The following is a 20,538-nucleotide window of genomic DNA, read 5'->3' as shown; positions in this document are numbered from 1 at the left end:
CAGGGGAGAAGTGTAGTYGGAAGAAACATCAGGAAGCTGGTGATGAGGTCAGTGAAGACTTGCACAACTTCCCCGTAAGAATTTCAGAACGGTCCCACAGCATAACGTGAGGGTTTTTCCTCCCTATTCTCCCTCAAACTACCACTTATCTCTCATATGAAAAAGGTGACTTCCAGCCTGACAGACATAAAACTCACAGAAGGTGGATTTATATTACCCTGTGTAGTAGAGTTGGCTTCACATTGTTTGCTTTCAAAGAGCTCATCAAAGTATGGTTACAGTGAAGGAAGGCTGGCTAGCCAAAGCTTTTTTTCCCTGGGAAGACAAAAAATATCCTCAGTACCACAGCGGGATTGACTATGACATTTAGGAGTAGGTCTCTTTCCTCATGAGTTACCAATTCCAATGAAATCTGAATGAGGCCCAGGACTGATTAGTTATCTAYGGGAATGGACTCCTGTTCCAGTTCAAGGGTGAATTTACATCCCAGCTGGAGCTCAGCAGTTTAGCTGTCAACAGTCCCAGGAAAATCAAGCAAAAGACATTCTCCAAGAGGACTGGAACATTACTGGTAAGGGAAGCTGAAGATAAAATTGCACCAGCTGTTTTTCAATTCATTCCCATATAAAAGGACAGGGTTTATTTCAGTGCTAGCAAAACTAGCAACACAATCAGCTTTGCTATTACACAAGTGCTACACAAAAAAAGGGTGATGCCTGTGAAACATTTTGTATCTTAATCCATCATCTCTCCCTCATTTATTTTTGGTTTTCTGACCTTATCTGAGAGTCTTTGTTATGGACACAAAACAGAGAACACACTRCATAAAAAAGTTAACAAACCAAGTAGGAAGACACTGATCACATGGGAWTTGTAAATGGAAAAAAATGTTGCCCTTATTCAATCCATTTCATAGGATGTGTACGGTGGTCTAGAAAAAGTGTACAGATATTTGCACTTGAAATGGATAAAATAAGTATGTGTTGATTTATGGTTTAAAAMGTGTTTTGAGACTGTATCAGATAGAATGTAATAAACATTTCAGAACGGAGCTCCCATTGTCATTTGGCAACTTATACAAGGYGCTGCAATTATTCTCCTGGTTTAGAGAAGCAGGAAGAACCCAGGAAGCTCTGCCAAGGTAGCTCAATGTACAAATGGTCCCAGCTCATTCCAAGGAGTTAATTAAGCAGCTCAATTAAGTCTAACGTACAAAAAATTATTTGAGYTGATCTGTATAATTTTACTCTGTAAAATGAAATAGGAACAATCCTATTAYTTGTTAAAACTATATCTTCAGTGCAATTTGAAAGCCTTTGAAGGTCTATATGTAAAGAGAAGATACAAATTTATTTGGGGAGAGAGAAAAAGGTATGGGAATGGTTTCAGCTGCAGGAAGCACTATGGAGAACTGTACCAATACCAGGCCATTCCTATTAAAACCAAATCAAAACCTCCCAGAAATTACTGGAAGAACCCACACCAATTATTTTTAAGCAAAGCTACATACCCCTTCTGGGTCTTCATTTTCATCCCTTAATTTTCTTCCATTTATTTTCATGACACATGCATAATATAAATAAGAATTCAGAGCATCAAATAATAGTTCTATTACATGCCCATGCTGAGCTGCTAAAAACAACTTTCTGTAAAAGCATTATGCCTATGAGCTACCTCTTTTATACTGCCAGAAATAGGAATGCATGAGATGGGGAGACTGAAGTAGGACCTGGAACTGATGGTACTGAGGCTTTTGGGCATGTGAGTCTGGTTTCACAGGATAAAGATCACTCCTCCATTACCAAATCAAACAAGTCAACCTATACAATTAYGAGAAGGAGCTGGAATAAGTTAGTATAACGTTTTAGGAATGTAAAATTTAGTCCTGCTTGGTTTACATAAGGGGAAAGACACTGGCAGATAGAGGGAAAGCTACTAAGTTYATAATCAGAATTTAAAATTTGTGTGGCAATTGAACTACCTAATGGTTTACAATTGTAGAAAAAAAAATTATGGTGCTTCAGTGGATCCAATATGCAGGTTTTTGTATGCCATTGAAGTAGTGTATGTGTTGCAGTGACATGGAACCATATTAAGGAGCAGAATATTTCTGAATATTGCTGAAACCAACTGAGACTGCTGCACAGAATACGGTTACCAAGCCACTTCCAAATAAAACAGCAGCGGGTCAATTCATCTACTGATTCACAGTAAGGAATATTGACATCTTTGATCTCTGAAGCTACAGAGAATTCCCTGACACTGTGCCTAACTTTGCTGTAGCACTAGAACAGTGGCCAGGCTTGGCTCTCTCTGAGCCAGAGACATCTGTCAGCAACACGTCACAACCAACGAATGACCCAAACAAAGAGAATGAGTGCGTGTCTCCACTGTCAGGACACAAGGCATACGAGGTTGTTCCAGCCCAACACCTTTTATTTCAGACCTGAAAAATGTAGTTGTGGTAGTTTTGAAGTAAGTTTCCACATATCCACTCATAAGCCTTTTACTTACTAAACCTCATAGGATTACACACTGAACACACCTCAAGTCAACACACTGAACTAACCATTAAGCAATTCCATTTTGGAGTACATAATTTAAGTGGAAAGAGAAATGCTGTCCTTGGTTCAGATCTAGTCCCAGAAGTGTGAATGCACAGCCGTGTTAGCTCTGTAACTGTGACTGATAGCAGTGTTCCTGTTTTCTGCAAAACCTATGGGTTTTGGGAAAATCCTGCCAATATACATTCCATTCAGATTGATGTAAACATCATCAATCAATAGCAAAATTTACTTCCAGCCTAAGAAAGATTTCTATCTGATTTGCATCAGAGAGCGCCACACAAATAAGGGCATTTAAATGAAGTGCTAGTCTCCAGAAGCTTATTTTCTTTATTCTGATTATTTCCTTTTTTATTGTGACTTTTTTAGAGTGTCTAATTCTGAAAAAGCAGAAGCACTAATTTCACCATTAAGTCACAAAATATCCACTAAATACTCTAAAACTAAATACTAAATACTCCAAAACATTCAAATTAAAACAGGAAAACAAGCAAAGGGTTATAATTTCAAAATGTGACTGAATTCTGAAGTGAGYGTGTGCCACTGTTTGTAAGATTTGTCCATACTTCCTGAAAGATCGATGTGCCAATTTTCCAAAGCTGAAGACTAGACTGCTAATTTTCTCCCTGAGAACAGGCACAGCACTGGACACTCAGCTTYGTGCTGCCTTTACTTACCTAAACGGGAAGGCAGCCTGTCCCGAGATGTGGAAGCAGGAGCTGCTGTTCCAGAAGCTGACATCACGGTTGACGCTGCCGCATCAGCTGGCCCTGTCAGAGCTTTATCAACAGACAAGGGGATAGAAAAGTTCCAAACTTCCCTGGTCTTCCATGTAGCCTCCTAAAATACTTATTAGCAACATGAATGCTGCAATTTTACTTAAAAGACTCACTGAGCAGGCAWAACCTCCCCTTTAAGCTTAGGCCTTTGAGGATATGAAGGGGACAGTGACACCTCTAMATTTAACAAGCTTGCCAATGAAACAGCTTGTTTTTAACATGGTTTGCCTCTAGATTAACYAGAGACTTCTTGTACAACCTTCCACATTCCTAAATCCACAGAGGTACCTGGGAAAAGGGACATGTAYCAAAAACTAGCACGCCATAATCCAGGTTGCATTAGCAAGGTAGAACCATGAGGTATGCACACTGTTAAAGAGATAGAGCAGCACATGCATAACTTAATGGTAACAGAGAGCTTCAGGACTRCTACTGCAACAAAACCAGAAAACTATTTTGGAGAAGAAGAAGAATGTTTGAAGTATAAAAATTGTTTATTTTTTTCTAAAAACCCATCCCCCAAATTCACCAGTGCCTGCTCACACAGCAGACCTGAAGATCCAGTTATAAAGCAGCTGGGCACAAGAAACATCTGTCTCCAGAGGCATTGTAAAGATGGAAAACAGATTTTTGAATGTAGCCACTGCAGTAAACTCTACTATCTTTAYAGAGTTTACTGCAAGAGCAAATTCTGTAAGCCGGGATTTAGAAGTTCTTCTAGTTCAAGTGAGCAGTGCCAAGATCTGGACAAAACCCAAGAGGTGGATTTTTCATAAGCTGGGTGTCAGCCACAAGGTTAAAACTCTGCACAGAAAGCACAGTTGAGGAGGGATTATTTCAAGCGCCTGGAACAAACTCCCAAAAGAAGTCATAAACACTTTAAATGTAATTTTCTTTTCCTGACACACTTTGACCTTGTTTCTGCTAACAAATATAGCATATATATATATATATATATATATATACACATATATACATAGGGAAGTCTAACAAAGTGCATTTGAGAGTGAGTCCTTGCTTATTGAAATCTGAGAGAGTGCTCACATGCAACAACTACAATGAACACCATACTAAATATATTTATTGATTTGCAAAAATTAGAAATTTATAGCAGTATCATGGAGTAGCTTACAACACTTAGCTGAGATAATTAAATAACATTATTACTTTTTTGATAAGATGGTCTAGATTATGTATATTCTTCTTGTGATACTTTGAAGGAATAGATCAACTGCATTTCTTGTACAGATGTTCTAAAAACAATCTAGCTGGGGAAAGGGCATAGTGTTTAGTGCAAAACTAACATTCAACATTGAAAAACAGTGCAAAAAGCACTACAAAAAAATTTACAGTAGGTCAGTAATTCTCACAGTTTGCTAATAAACCCCCAAGGAGTGCTTTCACTTTTTGAGTGTTAGGTCTCATTCTGAAGTCATATTATTGCTTCACCAGTAGCAGTGTTGTTTTCAGAGAATAAGTTTCTAAAGGCAGACATCTACATCTACAAAAAAGAATGTTATGCTCTCTCAATTCCTGTATGCATTCTCCAGAGCTATCACTACTGGATTCTTTGAACTAAACTACCCCTACCTAATGGAATTGTTAAAAACTGTATTTTAAGTATGCGCTTATAAAAGAGCTAAGAGGTGTTTTATGTTTGGGAAGAACCCAAATCATACTCACAACAGTCCAAGTAGTTACAATAAAAAGTGCAGAAGAAAAGTATTAGAGATTTCAGTTTCACAGTTTGAAACTGTGACTGTGTTGGCAAGCAATTTTCTCTTAAGAGAAAGACTAAATTACTGTACCAGAAACTTGTACTGAAATTATCTTCCAGTACATCTTTCGACCATAATGCAAAGACTGCACATATCAAATAATGACTTTGGTAAAAYAAAAGGGTAAGAACTAAAAGTAGTTCCCTTGCACTAAGGCTGTTTGTCTGTGGTCCAGAAAGGCAGTTCTATTCTTTTGAATTTTGTTAAATAAAAATATTCTGACTTTCAAGAAGAACATAACTTCTAAAGACAGACTTGACCTTTTCTTAAAGCTATAGCCCTGTCCACTGTGTCAGAAACTTACATAYAAGAACTTGAAAATGCCATACTTTTCAGCCAGTTCTGTCATATACCATAGCTAATACTGCAATTAAAATGTAATAATGTGAAAGTGACCCCCACCAAAAATACAGATTTTAAGTTTTATTTCTGAAATGCTGATATACATGGTATTAATTACAGATTTTTTTAAAAGTTATCATATTAATGAAATGGGTTTAAGTTTTAATATAATGACAAAATTAAAGATATGAAGATATCTGAATGTTATAACAATTCTCTCTTGTCACGTTGCCATACAGGTAGTGGTGTTTCAGTCTTATTTCTGGCCAAGTTGGGACAGCTAAACATGAAGAGACAAAAGATCATTACATTGCTAATCTTTATTTTTTTCAGTCAAACTAACAGCCATTTCACTAAGCAATTATTTCTGTCATATAAGCTTTGTTTCTCTCTGAGCACCAAAACTATGCTGGTAATAGAATATTTAATGCATACCCTCAGAGGAAAGGACCTGATTAAAAACTTCAGATTTGCATGTATCTCATGAAGTAAAGGTACAATGCACACAGTCAAGACAAAAAAAATGTTAATTAAGCTGAACGAGGATTTAAAAGCTAGCCAATACCATTTGTCTCCTTGAAGTGCAACAAGAATTAATTTAGTTCTTTAAAATGTAGTGTTGAATAACAACTTATTCTCATGTTAGTAGGACATAAAACCATAGGTGGTGACAGCTACTGAAGAGCTGCTATTTGCTCACCAGCGAGAATAATTTTTATTTTTTATTTGTATTGGAATGAGGCATAGAGAAGTAATGATGTTTTTAACAGCACTGAAAGACAGATTTTAGTATAGGTATGGACATCAAGCTCCCACTAGCCCAGTTTTTTATATCTGTATGTCTATAGATATTTATAAACCAGGACAAAGTTTTAAAGATCTTGTAACTTGAAAAAGCTGCAAGAATACCCTGGAAAGACACACTGTGAAAGTTCCAAGAAMAGACTCAATATTTTTTCAGCAGGATTTATGTAAAGGCAATTATTATGAACTTGTTCATGTGCATTACCTGTAAACCCACATWGATAACAGGCCTTCAAGAGCTAATTAAAACATTGACTTCAAAACTGCACTTCAAGCAAATGAAAATAGGTAACAAGAACATGTATTAATCTTTCAAATATTCCTTTGGTTTTTTTTTGGTAAAAATCCATGGAGATGTAGAGTTATATAAATCAACTTACAAATAAAGAAGCAATAAATATTATAGAGGTTATCAAAGTTATCTACCTGTTTTATAAACTGTGTCGCATTAAAAAGTTCRCTGCAGCCATACAGGACATGTTTGCCTTGTTTACCCTAAAAAAGAAAAGTCCAGAAGAAATCAGGTGTTTAACAGAGTAGCAGAAAATTAACAAGCAGTGCTTCAAAAGAAAATTAAAGGATATACTAAATTCTTTTACAAAAAACAGTATGCTTAGGTTCCCTATGCTGGTAATTCTGATGACACATTTTCAGCATGCTGAATTGAACTTGAACAATACATTTATTTTAAGGCACAATCGACCTTAATGACACGATAAATTTTTGCTTTATGACATTGTGAAATGTCCATTCTAGCACAGAACTGCAAATAATTGAATTTGAGTGCTCCTCTTAATTCTTCTACAAAAAAACTCCAGAATGTTAAAGCTGAATGAGCATTGCTTCCTGTTTTAGAAAGTTTCAAAATACTTTTTCTGTGCTTTCAGAGGCAAACTGGCAAAACGGACAGTGCTTAGAAAAATAAAGCAATGAATAAAATCTCTGTGGTATCTGCTTGCAAGAACAGAACTGTTGATTCTTCTCTTTTTCATTCTGGAGGCAGACTGATTGAATTTGAGAATAATTAATAAGCTACATCTGTGGAAACAATAGATGCTGGAAGCCTACCACATGGAAAAGCAAATTTTATTGGATAAGACTGTAAGAGTCACCTGGGAGAGGAACACAAGTTTCCAGGTGGTGGGAAGTAGAATGAAGGTTTTTGAACCTTATTTTTTCAAGAGCAAAGGGCTAAATGAGTAAAAGTGAGGTGTCTTCCCCATTCAGAGGTCATCTCCCACTGCACTAGTACACAGCCTGAGCAGAGAAACATACAGCAYCCTTTAGCTGGGTCAACTGTGATGAAAACCTCTGTTCACAGGTTCCAGAAGAAAAAGTATGTTCACTTTCTGACTGTCCATAAGATCTAACATTCCCCTTTCCATAGTTTTCAGTTCCTTCTGTCCTCTCCATCTTTTTATCAAATGACCTTGTTTTCCCTCTTACTCCCCTGAAACTTCAGCTTCCTGCCACTTTGTGAAGTGCTGAGTGTTTAACTTGTCACCTCACAAGTGCCTTGTATACCCACACACACAGTAAACCTCAGCTCTGTCAGCATGCAGCTACAATCAGACGAGTGAACTAGCCTCTAGGGAATTAATTGTTTTAGTAAGAACTAAAAAGTACTCATGTTGCTGGGCATCTCTTGGATTGATGTGGTACCTAAAATGGCTTTGGGTTGGCTAAGGAGCAAGCTAACCATTTGACTCTCTGCTACAGGCAGATGCCTCACTGGATTAGTTACCAAGCACAGTGATGAGTGCTAAGGCAAAACGAAATGATTTCTTTCATTTACATTCCTCCTCCTATCCTCTCCCCAATCCAGACCAGCTCTGTTCCAAAATGGCTGCCTGTTGGCGGGAAAAACTCAGCATACACATTTTGACTTGACATTCTTCAAGATTTACCTGGATATAAAACTCTCATGTGCTTTGCAGAAGTGATTTCAGTGACGAAAGCTCTGTATTTATACTTTTGTGTAAAAAGCCTAAATCCAGTCTATAACAGGACAGGACAACTGTACCATGAAGAAGGTTAAGATCAGAGAAATAGAATGGCATTCTGTTGCTCTTAAATAATTACCTTCTTCAAAGTTTTACTAAGATTACTTTCGCATTTTTTTTAATTCCTGGAAAGTGCTTAAATATCGCCCCTGCCTCCCAGGAACTATAATGATTTGGTTATTTTTCTCCATCCACTGATTTTTGGTATACATATGTTCTGCTAGTCTGGCCAGCTGGAACCAAAGAAATTAAATCTGTTACACCAGTATTACATAGCTGCTTACTTATTTTCTTCCTTGTGCATGACACCTTGTATGACTTCCACACAGAATCAAATAACACAGTTCAACGAGAATGAGCTTTGATTAACTCAGTAGTGAAAACTTCTAAATGTGAATAAGCAATAAATGCTTAGATAGATGTTGATGGCAATCTGATACTTGCTCTTACAGATAGCATAGTATTTGAATTATGTTGGCTTCTGAAACAACACAGTTTATGCTCAAGTAAGACTGTCATAAAAAAMCAGGTCTGACTTGGAACTGACTCCTTATTATGAAGCTGCATATGACAAAGCACTGTGGTATCTCTTTTGCAAGATTTATGAAAACTAGAGAATTCTGAGCAGTTCCTTACTTTCAAGGGTATGATATGCTACAGTTGCTTTATTTAACACCAGCACATGAAAACTTAACAGGACTCTAAAACAGGTTAATTCTGTTTGCTACATCTGCTGACAGTTTTCAACCATGCTGATGTGTATGAACACAAAATAAAACAGAATGCAGTTTATTTACTCAACTCCAAAAAGCAACATGAGCAAAATACCAGAAACAGTAACTCTTTGTTGGTCTGAATTAGTAACACACAATTGCTACTGATTTTTTATGTTCAGTTCTTCCCAGACTCTGTATAGAATAGGGATGTTAAGGCTAATTTCATGCACTTCATTTTCTAAACACTAATATTACAGGAAACATGCTCTGTCTGGTTTCTATCAGAAAGTTAAGCAATACAACTGACAGAAGTGCACATACCTTTATGTAGTCAATAAGATTTTGATATTCAATATAGTTGCCTCCTCCAACTACAAACACTATGGCCTAAAAGGCAACAGACACACTATTAGAGTATGCATTCAAATTCTTAAAACTTAAATAGTGAAATACCAGATTGTTAAACCCAAAACAAAAATCATCATGACCACGCTGCAGTCTTAGAAAAACTTGATACAGAACCACTGCTTCCTATTTGAAAGAAGATATTTAAAGCTTTGGTAGGATGCAAAACAGCAAGCTGAGAGCTTTTAACATGACACTCTCTTCTATTAAGACATATCCGATACATACACAGTTTCAACATGCTCCTTTTTTTGTCTGGAGATGCCTCTAGAGATCAYAGAGAAACAGTAAAAATATTTCCATGGATACTTAAAAATTCATTAGGGCCATAAATAAAATACTTCTGTCATAAAAAAATATACTTTTTCATTATTTTTTCCCTTCCCACCTACTAGTGGTAATAATTTATAATATTATAGGTAAGGGCCATCAGTATTTTCTGGCCTGTGTGTAAAAGAGAAAAATTCATTACTAAAAAAAAAGAGATTTAATTATTGTTGTTTATGATAATAATTATGATTTAATTATTGTATTATTGTTGTTAACGTTCATTATCCAAAATTCTTTGACCACACTATATGAATTTTATATAGTCTTTATGTTACTACTGACATTTTTCCTATGACCATCTGTAGCCATATATATATATAATACCACATGATATTTCTTCTGTTCTGGAGGATAATTAAGACATTTAATGAGAAATCTCAGMCATTTGTATATTGTCAAGGCAAATATTTTGCTTATGAAACTTGGTAGTTAGATCAGATAAGACTTTTACTATTTATAAATACTTATGTAGAAAAATACTGAAAGTTATAGGTATTTGTATGAAAGTACAAAATCCATTATTTTGCTTTTTTCCTTTAATTGCAGAGACTTTAAAAGTCATTTACAGCAGTGATCAACCCTGTTGATAAAGGTTGGACAAAGGATTAAATCTAGAGAGCATTCTGAAAGACTGGTGTAAAAGTGGGGGGGTTTAAATTGCTCACCAATTATGATATTAAAAAAACCCCATAATTACCTTCAGAGGAATTTTCTACATTTTTTCTCCAGTATTAGTATAAGTTAATTCTTACATAGTCCTTTGAAGATGAAAAGCCTTCTTCAGAAAAACAGCTAATTATAATTARTATTAGATATAATCAATCTAAGTGCCTTTTTGGAAATAAGACCTCTCATTTTCTTAATCATAATCATGAAAAATKACTGTACTCCAGGATTTATTTATTTTTAACACATGAACATTGAAAAATAATTTCGAGATGACTTACCTCCTGGAATGGATTTTTATTTCTTGGAACTGAGCTATAAAAAGAAACACAAAAAATTCAACTCAGATTTCATTATTTATAGAAATATACAAAATAAGCATCATGTACCCATCATATTTATGAACCACTATATAATATTAGACGAAAATATAAAACAGAACAATAACTGCCTTTCTGCATTCATCCTCCAAGTATTTTATATAAATTGTCATGAAAATCATTTATTCTACAGGACTCAATACAAAAGTAACCAGGAATTTTATTTCATCATTTTTAATGCTGTCATTTGAATCATAAGCTTTATAACAACAATTCTTCCACAATTTAAAAGCTCTAACTATCGTGCTGTTACCTAGGAGCAAATACAACGAGTAAAAAATGTCATCAGCATTAGCACAACTCATGGCACTTAGAAATCCTGCCTACTGGAATCTTAGCTAGGTAAGCAGTGCTTGGATACACAATGATGCTTCAAAATGTCAAAAACTACTATAGGCACAAAGTATGTAGGATTAGAATGATTAAGAGAAGAAGAGGGAAATTACAAGTTTGGGTGGTACAGACTCTTCTTCTCCATGTGAATATACAGGCATGTAGCAGGGAGAGAAACCTCTTTTCCTGCATCACCTTGCACCTCCAGGAGGAAGGGGAAAGTGAAGAAAAGGATGTAAAGGGTGAGTCTGCTCTCCTGCCATTTGCTCACACACTGCCACTGCCTTCCTTCCCTGCACTGGCCTGCAGCCCCAGGTAGCCAAACACATCTTATGTTCTAACACAGATTAAAAGCATTGCAATTTCCCCTTCAACTTACCTTTCCCCCTATTTCAAGATGTTTTCTCTGAATGACCAAGAACAACTGACTCAATACAGATTCCAGTGTATGAGAAATACAGGTTTTAAAAGGGAATGGCTATCTCTAATATGTTGCTTTGTCTGTCATGAACACTACAGACCTCCCATAAGAACTGTTACACCATCTCATATCTTTTGAGTATAATATCACAAATCCACATACATTTTGTATGTGGACAAGGCCTGTTTATACTTGATGCTTTGCTTTACACAGGATAAAAAGATGCTGTTTTGTTAAGACTGAATCAGTAGCAATGCAGTTCCTGCTCTATTTAAAACATAGTAAGTAGAAATTCCAGTATTTCTTAAAATGAGAGTAGGTTAGAAATTAGTCACTTTTAARTTAAATCCATTAATTGTACTATCTGATATCACTATTTTGTCAAGACTTTTACTGTCTACATAAATATTTGAAGGGAGAATTAGACAAATTGCCATATGCTTATATTAGAGTTTGCTATCATGCTCAAATATGATTTAAGGAATATAGCTTAAGTTTACAGAGAAATCCCAAACAAGACATTAAAAGCTGTTCCCTATGATGACTATTATAACTACACAGAATAGCACATTGCTGTAAATAAATAYTTTTACATTGTTTAAAGCAATGTAAGAACTATACAGAGTGGGGGAAAAGGCACATTTACATGAGAAAGTCCTTTAACTTAGTGAAATCAATCTTTGCACTTTTGCACAAAATCCACCAAAACCACTATAAAAGCATCACAAAACAGTGACAGTTAAAATCCAAATGAAACATAAAATAGTAGCACTTTTCTCTTTTGATCATTTTTACATTTGCTTATCTTTGAAATTATTTAATCTGCTATACCTTCAATAAAACATATATATTATCTGAAATTTATGTCCTCTTACTTTCCAYGTTTCAAGAACAGACAAAGCAGAGACAAATTTTCCATGCAAATAAGTAAAACCAAGCCTGGATCTACTTCATCCACAYTGATCCTGTAATAAACTGGAGCAATTAAATGAGATAAATCTTTTCCCACAGGTTTGATAAGAGTTATTTTTGGAATGTATAYAAAAATTAAGTATCTTCTCTGTTTCTGGGATATTAGATTAGGTGAGACTATTAGCCAGTTATTGGTCAAAGATAGAAAGCAAAAGATAAAGGTTTATAAACTTCAAGTGTAATTCCTCTCTCTCTTTCACTGGCAAAATAAACTATATCCAAGTCTCTCTTCATATGTACATGAATATAAAATGTGCATCTACCTATACAAAAGCCATTGCAGTACTTTTAATAATCTTTTTCCCAAGCTTATTAACAAATTACTAACGAAGGGTTGTATTCAAATCAAAATTCTAACTGTTAAAAATGTGACAAAGAAATTTTGGTGCTCTATCCAATGACTCTTCAACTTCACAGTGAAAACCCACAGAGTTTTTAAAAAAAAAACAAGCAGTACAACTATGAAGAATTCTAACATCTACGATTGCCAAATATTAACGCACATTCTTGTGATTAAATTGATGCACATGCTAGCATTTGTTTTTTTAGATTTTTTTGCAGTGTTATAAAAATTTATCTGGTTGATCCAAGTTCCCATTGTGAATTCCTTAAACACCAACTATCTTGACTTATGAATTAATGATTCAAATTAATTACTTGTAGTCAACAAGTAAAATAAAAATAGATTTTTAAAGTTAGTTTTTTCAAAGAGTACAAGGAAAGAAGCAGAACTCACCTGTCACTGCCTCGTAGCATCTTGGGGTCAAAATACCGGTAGTCATCTGTCTCCTATTAAAAGGGATGTTTTTATCTCAAAAGGTTGGAATTTTGGCTTATGAAGTTTTGCTTGTATATGTTATACTAAACATTGTTCAAACAAGTATCATTTCCCATCACAGAATTCAACATTAATTTTGGTCTCCAGTAAGATTCATAAAGTTTGTATAGAACTGAACCAGTACAGAATAAACAACAGTGAGAAGATATGAAGAGTGCTATTGAGCTTTTTATTTCTAGTTCATCTAAAGCTGACTATCACACACTTTCCAAAAAATACACTGGTTGCATAATAAATCCCAACAGAAAGACAGTAAGCAGAAAGAAAAATTAAGTAGTTATCAGCTTCAGAAGAACACCAGTGCTTACTTAGAAAAACTAAAATTTTCCAGGTTACGAAGATCTGCTGTTGATTTAACATTATAAAACAAAACACTTCTGTGGCAGCGTACTAAAGACAAGACAGATCAAAATCTGCTACTGTTATGTAACTTACCATTCTTATTTCATGATTTATGACTACTATTAAACCAAAATTAAGCTCTTGAAGAAGAAATGAGTTCCACAAGAATTTGAAAAGTCTGACTGTCTAAACTATACAAAAAAACTTTTCTTCACACAGAACACTGAAGCACTTCCAATATTTTTACTGGCAACAAGCAGGATTTTTGCCAATTATTATGGATGAAAAACAAAATTTCTTAGTAACTCCTTCTGACAATTTCTTGGCTTTCTCCCGTTTCTATACTACATTTTCATCCAGGTACCATGAAGTTAAGTTTGTTGATAAACTGCATGCAGAACTACAGTTGATTTCATGTGTGTATTACATGCAAGACCTCTGTGTTTTGATGCTTCCATAGAGCAGAAATAATACTTCTTGAGTAGAAGACAAATTATCTAGAGCTCACCAAGCATGACTACCTCTAATATTAAAAAATATTTAATATATATGGGGTAGTTGCACACACAGAAAAGAAATCTATTTGATATTACAACCTTCTTTGTAATTACATAAAATAATTACATAAAATTACATACAATAACTCCCTTATCCTGCATGTTGACTTTAAAAAAAAAAAAAACCAAACAAGAAAAAGATCTAATTTCACACTGAATCTCTGTAAAATGCTTTTATATGCTTCACTGGGAATTTCAGCTACTGGAGTCTGCTTGAATTCACGATTTTGCAGATTCATACCTAAAGAAGGTATAGTGACTCGAGTAATGAAATAGCTGGGAATGGACAGATATTGATAGACTGAAACTGAGGGGTATTTGAGAAACCTTTTTGAGAAACCTTTACTTGGATAAAGAGCTGCACTTTCTCTGCTTATTAGAATGAACTACAGATTAATGCCAGAACTAAAAATCAGAGTTAATAAACATATTATAAACATTTACTCCTGAATGTATTACTGCTGTATTTTTTCACTGTGGGCCTGTGTAAGCAGACATATGAAAAGTGATAAAGCAATAGAAATGTGATAACCTAGTGTTTTTTTGCTATTATTGTTTAAATACACTATCCCCACTGAAATCAGTGCTGAGAGTGCAGGGAAAAGAAACCCTACTAAATTTTGTTTCCTTTCAGAGATAGCTAGTCTGCCAATAAAAACAACTGTATAGCACATTCCTTAACACACAACTGAATTTATGACTTCCCTAAGCAATTCCAGAAGAAAATGAATACTTCTGAAATTATAAACTTATTTTTCAGCATTTCAAATTAAAATGGAAGAAGACCCATAGAAGTGTCATTGACTTTCAATCTGTATTTGTTTTTCTACAGAATCTAACAGGACTAATTTGGATTAATGAAATCTTCTGCTTTCAGAATTTCTCTTTGTAATRCATGAGAAGTAATCCTATAAGATATCCTATGTCTGAAAGGTACCATATACACTGATTCATACTGTCCCTTTCAAAATATACTTTCATTAATGTATATCACAAATCAGATCTATCTGCTTCTTAAGCCAGTACAAACGTACACACTGTGCTGACAGCTGAGGCTAAACCACYTTGTGAAGATTTACTATTCTAAGATTGTCCTCACTCAGTAATCAAACCATTGTCTAGAAGATCCTTAAAAGAATCTCCATAATTCTATAGTAAATGGTGGTCAATTTGTAACTATGGATTAAAATTTGTCTATTCTTGACAATAAGGTTTTTTTTTGTTTGTTTAGGATGATTAAAGATTTTAATCAACTTCTATTTAATCACACCAAAACAAAGCAATTGCTTAAAAAATTGCTTTTAACAATAAATGTTATTATTTAAAATATCCACAAGTAACTGATTATTTTTAAGCTCATCAAGGAATGTTTCTGAATTTGTATTTCAAGAAAAGGTCCAACTGTAGTTAAACAATCAAGATAAATTTAAAATATTACAAGATGGTATTATGGCTCMTAAGAACTGCTCTAGCTGGTCATGTTTCTGAAAAACCTGCATGCATGGGTGTTGACTTATTTGTCCTTGCCAGTAAACTTGTCCTTGGGAGACAAAAGAAACAGCAGACAAGCTACATGCAAAGAGATTTAGAGACAACCCTACAGCTTTGCACAGGGTATCATTCTAAATAGGTTTATGATTTCAACTGACAATAATATGGGTGAATATCTGTGGTAAAAATTGCATGTACATTTCATATATTTACTTTATTATTGCAGTTAATATCAAGAAAATAATTTTAATTATTTACATTCATTGTAATAGTTGTATGACTTCTCAATAATCTGCTCTAATTTTGACTACATCTTTTATCTGTATGTACATTTCATACACTGATTACTAAAAAGAAGATTTTTTTCTGTGTTGTTAAAAAAAAAAAAAAAAAAAAAAAAAAGAACTTGTTTCCCTCTCCCTTTGTGCTTTGCCTGCAGTGCAGTGCAGTAGTTTTCTGTTCTGGGGAATAGAAAAGGATCACACACATCAGAAAATGAACAGAAGCCACAATGGTGTATTTCCGAACATTGACCTTTTCCAGATACAATTTCACTTCTGTTGATAGYACAGCAAGTCTAAATGTATTCCACAATGACTCTCTGGCTTGCTTCTTTTAGCTGAAACTTACTCCCAAACTTGCTGTCAGTTTTCCTGCAGGTTAGGAGAATCAGTCTTTTAGGGATCGCCTGCTCTACTATGATTTGAAAAGTGGGACTTCCTGTTTTGTGCCATGAGTATCAGTCTCTGCCATGGCACTGCAACAGGACTGCTGACTAACAACCTGGCTCAATCACTGCATTTTAAAGTGAGAAGATCAATGTTTTCTCCAAATTATCGAAGTGCTAGTAGCTGTTTCCTACTAAGTAAAATGTGAAAAAATGCAGTCAGAAAAACCCCTCATATGATTTGTAAACTTGTCTAAATCAACTCCTAAACTTACAGYGTGAGGAAGCTAATGTTTATGTAAAAAATTGTTTAATTTTTCACCTTCTTGTAAGTTATCTGTAGTTTTAATTTCAGCTTTCTATGGTAAGTGTTCTGGGTGACCTCTGCTGGTTGACTTAATAAAGTTAGCCCTGAACATCTTTTCCAGGCCTTTCAAACAGGAACAACAATCCACTAGCACTGGAAWCAGTGTTAATTCCTTTGTTTGTTAAAGAGAAAGTAAATTGTCTGCTAAGAATCATGACATATATCATATATGAAGTACAGTTTAAGAAAATAAAGGATTATTTGCATGTTGATTGTTTTGATATTTTGCATGYTGATAGTTTTCATATYATACCATTATTTTCCTCCCTGTAAATACAGTTAATATCTGAAGGTGAAGGTGAACTATGAAGAATGCTTTAAATCTACTAACCAGTGTGAGATATTACAATTGTATCCGACTGATGCTGATGGCATTAAAAATAGGAAGATTGATACAATGTGGCAAACATATTAARGCTTTCTAAATGACTTCTGACAGGTGATTTTTTCAGGACAAGTTTGTGCACAGGTTGGTCATAAATAAGGAACAAAATACATGGCAAGAAAAATGACTTTATGCATAAACAGACTCAGGCTTACATTCAGCTGTAAATTCTAGCAAACGCCTTGACTGTGTAACTAACACGAAAGCATTTCAAAAGCTTGTAAGATATAATTTAAAATATCCTGAGTAAATTTTCACAGAAACAAGGCAAAAAGAGGACTTTTCTGAAAAAGACCCTGCTTGCAAACAGAATGACTGAATCAGTAGCATCATATTTTCCTCTACAAAGCAAAGTTTAAAGAAGTGGGAAATGTAATTTCCCCTAACATATCTATGTGTAAATACTTCACTTCTGAAATGGTACTCTTTAAAAAAAACCCAAACACCTTGATGCAAAGAAAATTTCAGTCTACAGCTTAATGTAGAAATTTAGGAGCAACAGAAGCTCAATAAAGCACAAGAGTAATAGAAGCTCAGAAAAGGAACAAACTAAAAATTATTGGTTGCAATGAGACACAATAACCTGCCATTTTTTAGAGACAGTTTTAATGAAAAAGGTCTTACTAGATAATTATGAAAATGGTTCTATTATTGAAACACAGCATGACTGTATTTAACTGCATTCTCATGAAAAAAAACTAGCCCTAGCATAWTACATATCACAGCCTCAAGATTTCATTTGCTGCACCTCTCTCAGTGTGAAGGCAATTGTACTCACAGGGTTTGACTTCATCTCCATAAGGTTATCCAAAATACGTGTGACTGGCAGATTCTGTAAAGCATAATGTCAAATTAATGGAATGCTGAAACGCTTACTAAGAACTATTCCCAGGCACATTATTACGGAAGAGTTTACAAAGCATTTGAAATACTGTTTCCATCAGTTTTCCTCTTATGTTTTGTAAAGGTTAAGCTAATTTATCATCACCTGAATTACTTTTCTGACCAAAAAACACAAACATCTGAAGTGCATATAGGTAGGGGATAAACATAAAGCACAAAAAAAAGTGWAGATAGGAACACAGCTACATTTAGATATTACCAATATATGCAGATCTGATCAAATATGGATTCTTATTAAAARAAATACTTTGCAGTTGAAGAAAGAATTTTCAAGCTAAAAATGATAATTAATGGTGTGATTCTAAAAAAGAACTAATGTTGTCAAAGAAATGTGTAAAAAAACTAACCCTGGCAATAAATGTTTGGATAAACTGCCAAGGAATAAACTGAGGTGAAATTCAAAGTTACTGCTCCTTATTTAACATGGGAAATGTCAGATGGGACAAAATATCTGAATATTAAAGAGTTAAACTACTTCAGTTGTAATAAACCGAGGATGAGGTTACATAGCAACAGGACTGGAAACGTGTCTTGTTGACAGAATGTATCAAAAGAGGACATTCCAAAGGATGATCTACATATTACACTGAAAAACAGATGTGAATCCCTGAATTACAGAAGGAAAAATAAAAAGTTAGCTTTAATATAAAAACCACAGTCCTACACTAGGCTTATAAATATGAGGAAGAAAGGCTTTTCATTTAGCTGTCCTAAAATACCTGGAGAAGAAATGAAAAGCCAGAAAAGGCATATCCTGAAAACATTGACAAACTGACTTCTTGCTCACTCAGAAAGGAAAACGCTGCAAGCCATTTTGTAAAGAACAATATTAACTCTTTAAAAACACATTTAAAGAAATGGCAAAATGTTTAATACAAAAAGAAGAGAAAGTCCCCTTTAGAATATAATTATTTTCTATTATTACCAGTAACAGCTTATCTGAAGAGTTCTCTATAAAATATAACACACAGGCAAGCTGCATATTTAAATTATCCCCAATCATATTTTGTGATATACCACTGAGTTGTAACTGTGCTAAGCACTTTATCGCATCTAGCCATAGTGAAATTCCTGTGGAATTAACTTCATTAACTACCCTACAAAAGTGAGACCCCATTTTTAAACGTTTATATGATAGCTGATACCTTTCTTGTATAGATTGGATATATAACAGGCTGAATAAACAAACAGTGACAATGATAAGGATAAGTAGGTCACAAAGATAAACCTTTCATTTTATTTAGTTCTGATATGTTGTATTTCTAARTTAAATTCTGACTCTTCGACTAAGAATAATAAAATGATGAATGATCTTTTTCTTATAAATCTTGATGTCAAAATATTACAGAATTAAGATTTTAAACTGTAAATAAATATTAATTCATTGCTATCTGATGAAAGTACATATTGGAAAAATAATGTGTCCTCTACAGAGGAGCAGATTTTGGGAACCACAATTCAAAATTCCAGCTACAATTGTACAACCAGTTTCTTTTTTTTGTTGCTGTTTGTTTTATTTGGGGGGTGTACACTGAAATTTACATGCAAGTTATGCTTGGAAATATTTTATAAAGTTAAGTGAATATTTGAAGGTGGTCATGCCATTATAAACATATTTTCATTATGTACTTTACAACGTTATGGTTGTTGTACATTATAATTATATGGGAAAACAAGAAATGCTTGAATTGCAACTGAACTAACACTTTCAGCCTTTTAATCACTCTGGAATAGAGTCACTTAATACATACAGTTCTAAATAAAGATACAGATAACTTTTTTTTTAAATGAAGGTTTGGTCTATTGAACATTACACAGTTGCTCTTTTTATAATGCTGAAATCAGTCTTAATTGTACATACTAAAATCTAATTCCTTACAAGGGTATTYAAAGAAAATGTGAACATTTGTTACTTATCTAAAAACTGAAAGTTACTAAGTGACAGATCTATGGATCAGCAGAGATTTATGTTCACATTTTTACTGTATGATGAAGTTCATTAATATGACAAAGGTATTTTGTTTTTCCAAATGTTCACACTACTCACAACAGACTTTTATTTTTTTAAACTTACTTGTTGCTTCAGTACCAAGTTCTTCACTCCTTCCATCACAAACTGTGATCCTGTATTCATAACACGTGAAAACAGACTGAAAAAACAAAATAAAGGTGATGTGTAAGAACTTTTTTAAAAAATTTGTATTCTTAAGCTTTATAGTCATATCCAATTCTCACTAAAGTCGACCTTAGTGACCTAAGTAGCAAGTAATTCAGCTTGTCGTAAAATACATTGTTCATGTCACACAGCAAGCAAGTGCATGGGAATACACTTGTAACCTACCAGACAGATCCTCACCTATTAATGGAGTATTGGATTCTAGTCTTTAATCCACTGAAAAGTTTATTTTGCAACTTCAGTAATGCAAGAATTTGAGTGCTTTTTTTAAAGTGGGTATTCTAATCACCAGACTTAACAGACCAACAAACCAAACAGC

The 20,538-nt window shown here is 34.2% G+C and overlaps 1 protein-coding gene across 1 annotated transcript in view; it reads right to left on the bottom strand.

Moving 5' to 3' along the window:
- Positions 1–5,029: 5,029 nt before the first annotated feature.
- Positions 5,030–20,538, bottom strand: part of SCFD1 (sec1 family domain containing 1) — a 51,031-nt gene continuing 35,522 nt past the window's right edge. The window contains exons 19-25 of the mRNA XM_057376434.1: positions 20,118–20,193; positions 17,919–17,972; positions 13,230–13,282; positions 10,669–10,702; positions 9,308–9,373; positions 6,694–6,762; positions 5,030–5,743 (exon numbers count right to left, since the gene is read on the bottom strand). Of these exons, the coding sequence (XP_057232417.1) occupies positions 5,720–5,743; positions 6,694–6,762; positions 9,308–9,373; positions 10,669–10,702; positions 13,230–13,282; positions 17,919–17,972; positions 20,118–20,193 (376 nt within the window). The 3' untranslated portion in view covers positions 5,030–5,719. The remainder of the gene's footprint in view (positions 5,744–6,693; positions 6,763–9,307; positions 9,374–10,668; positions 10,703–13,229; positions 13,283–17,918; positions 17,973–20,117; positions 20,194–20,538) is intronic.

Source organism: Malurus melanocephalus, unplaced genomic scaffold, assembly GCF_030028575.1.
Source record: "Malurus melanocephalus ecotype Western Australia unplaced genomic scaffold, MMel_1.1 scaffold_0, whole genome shotgun sequence".
Classification (NCBI taxonomy): domain Eukaryota; kingdom Metazoa; phylum Chordata; class Aves; order Passeriformes; family Maluridae; genus Malurus; species Malurus melanocephalus.
The sequence above is the reverse complement of the archived record's forward strand: the minus strand, read 5'-3'. Positions and strand labels throughout refer to the sequence as shown.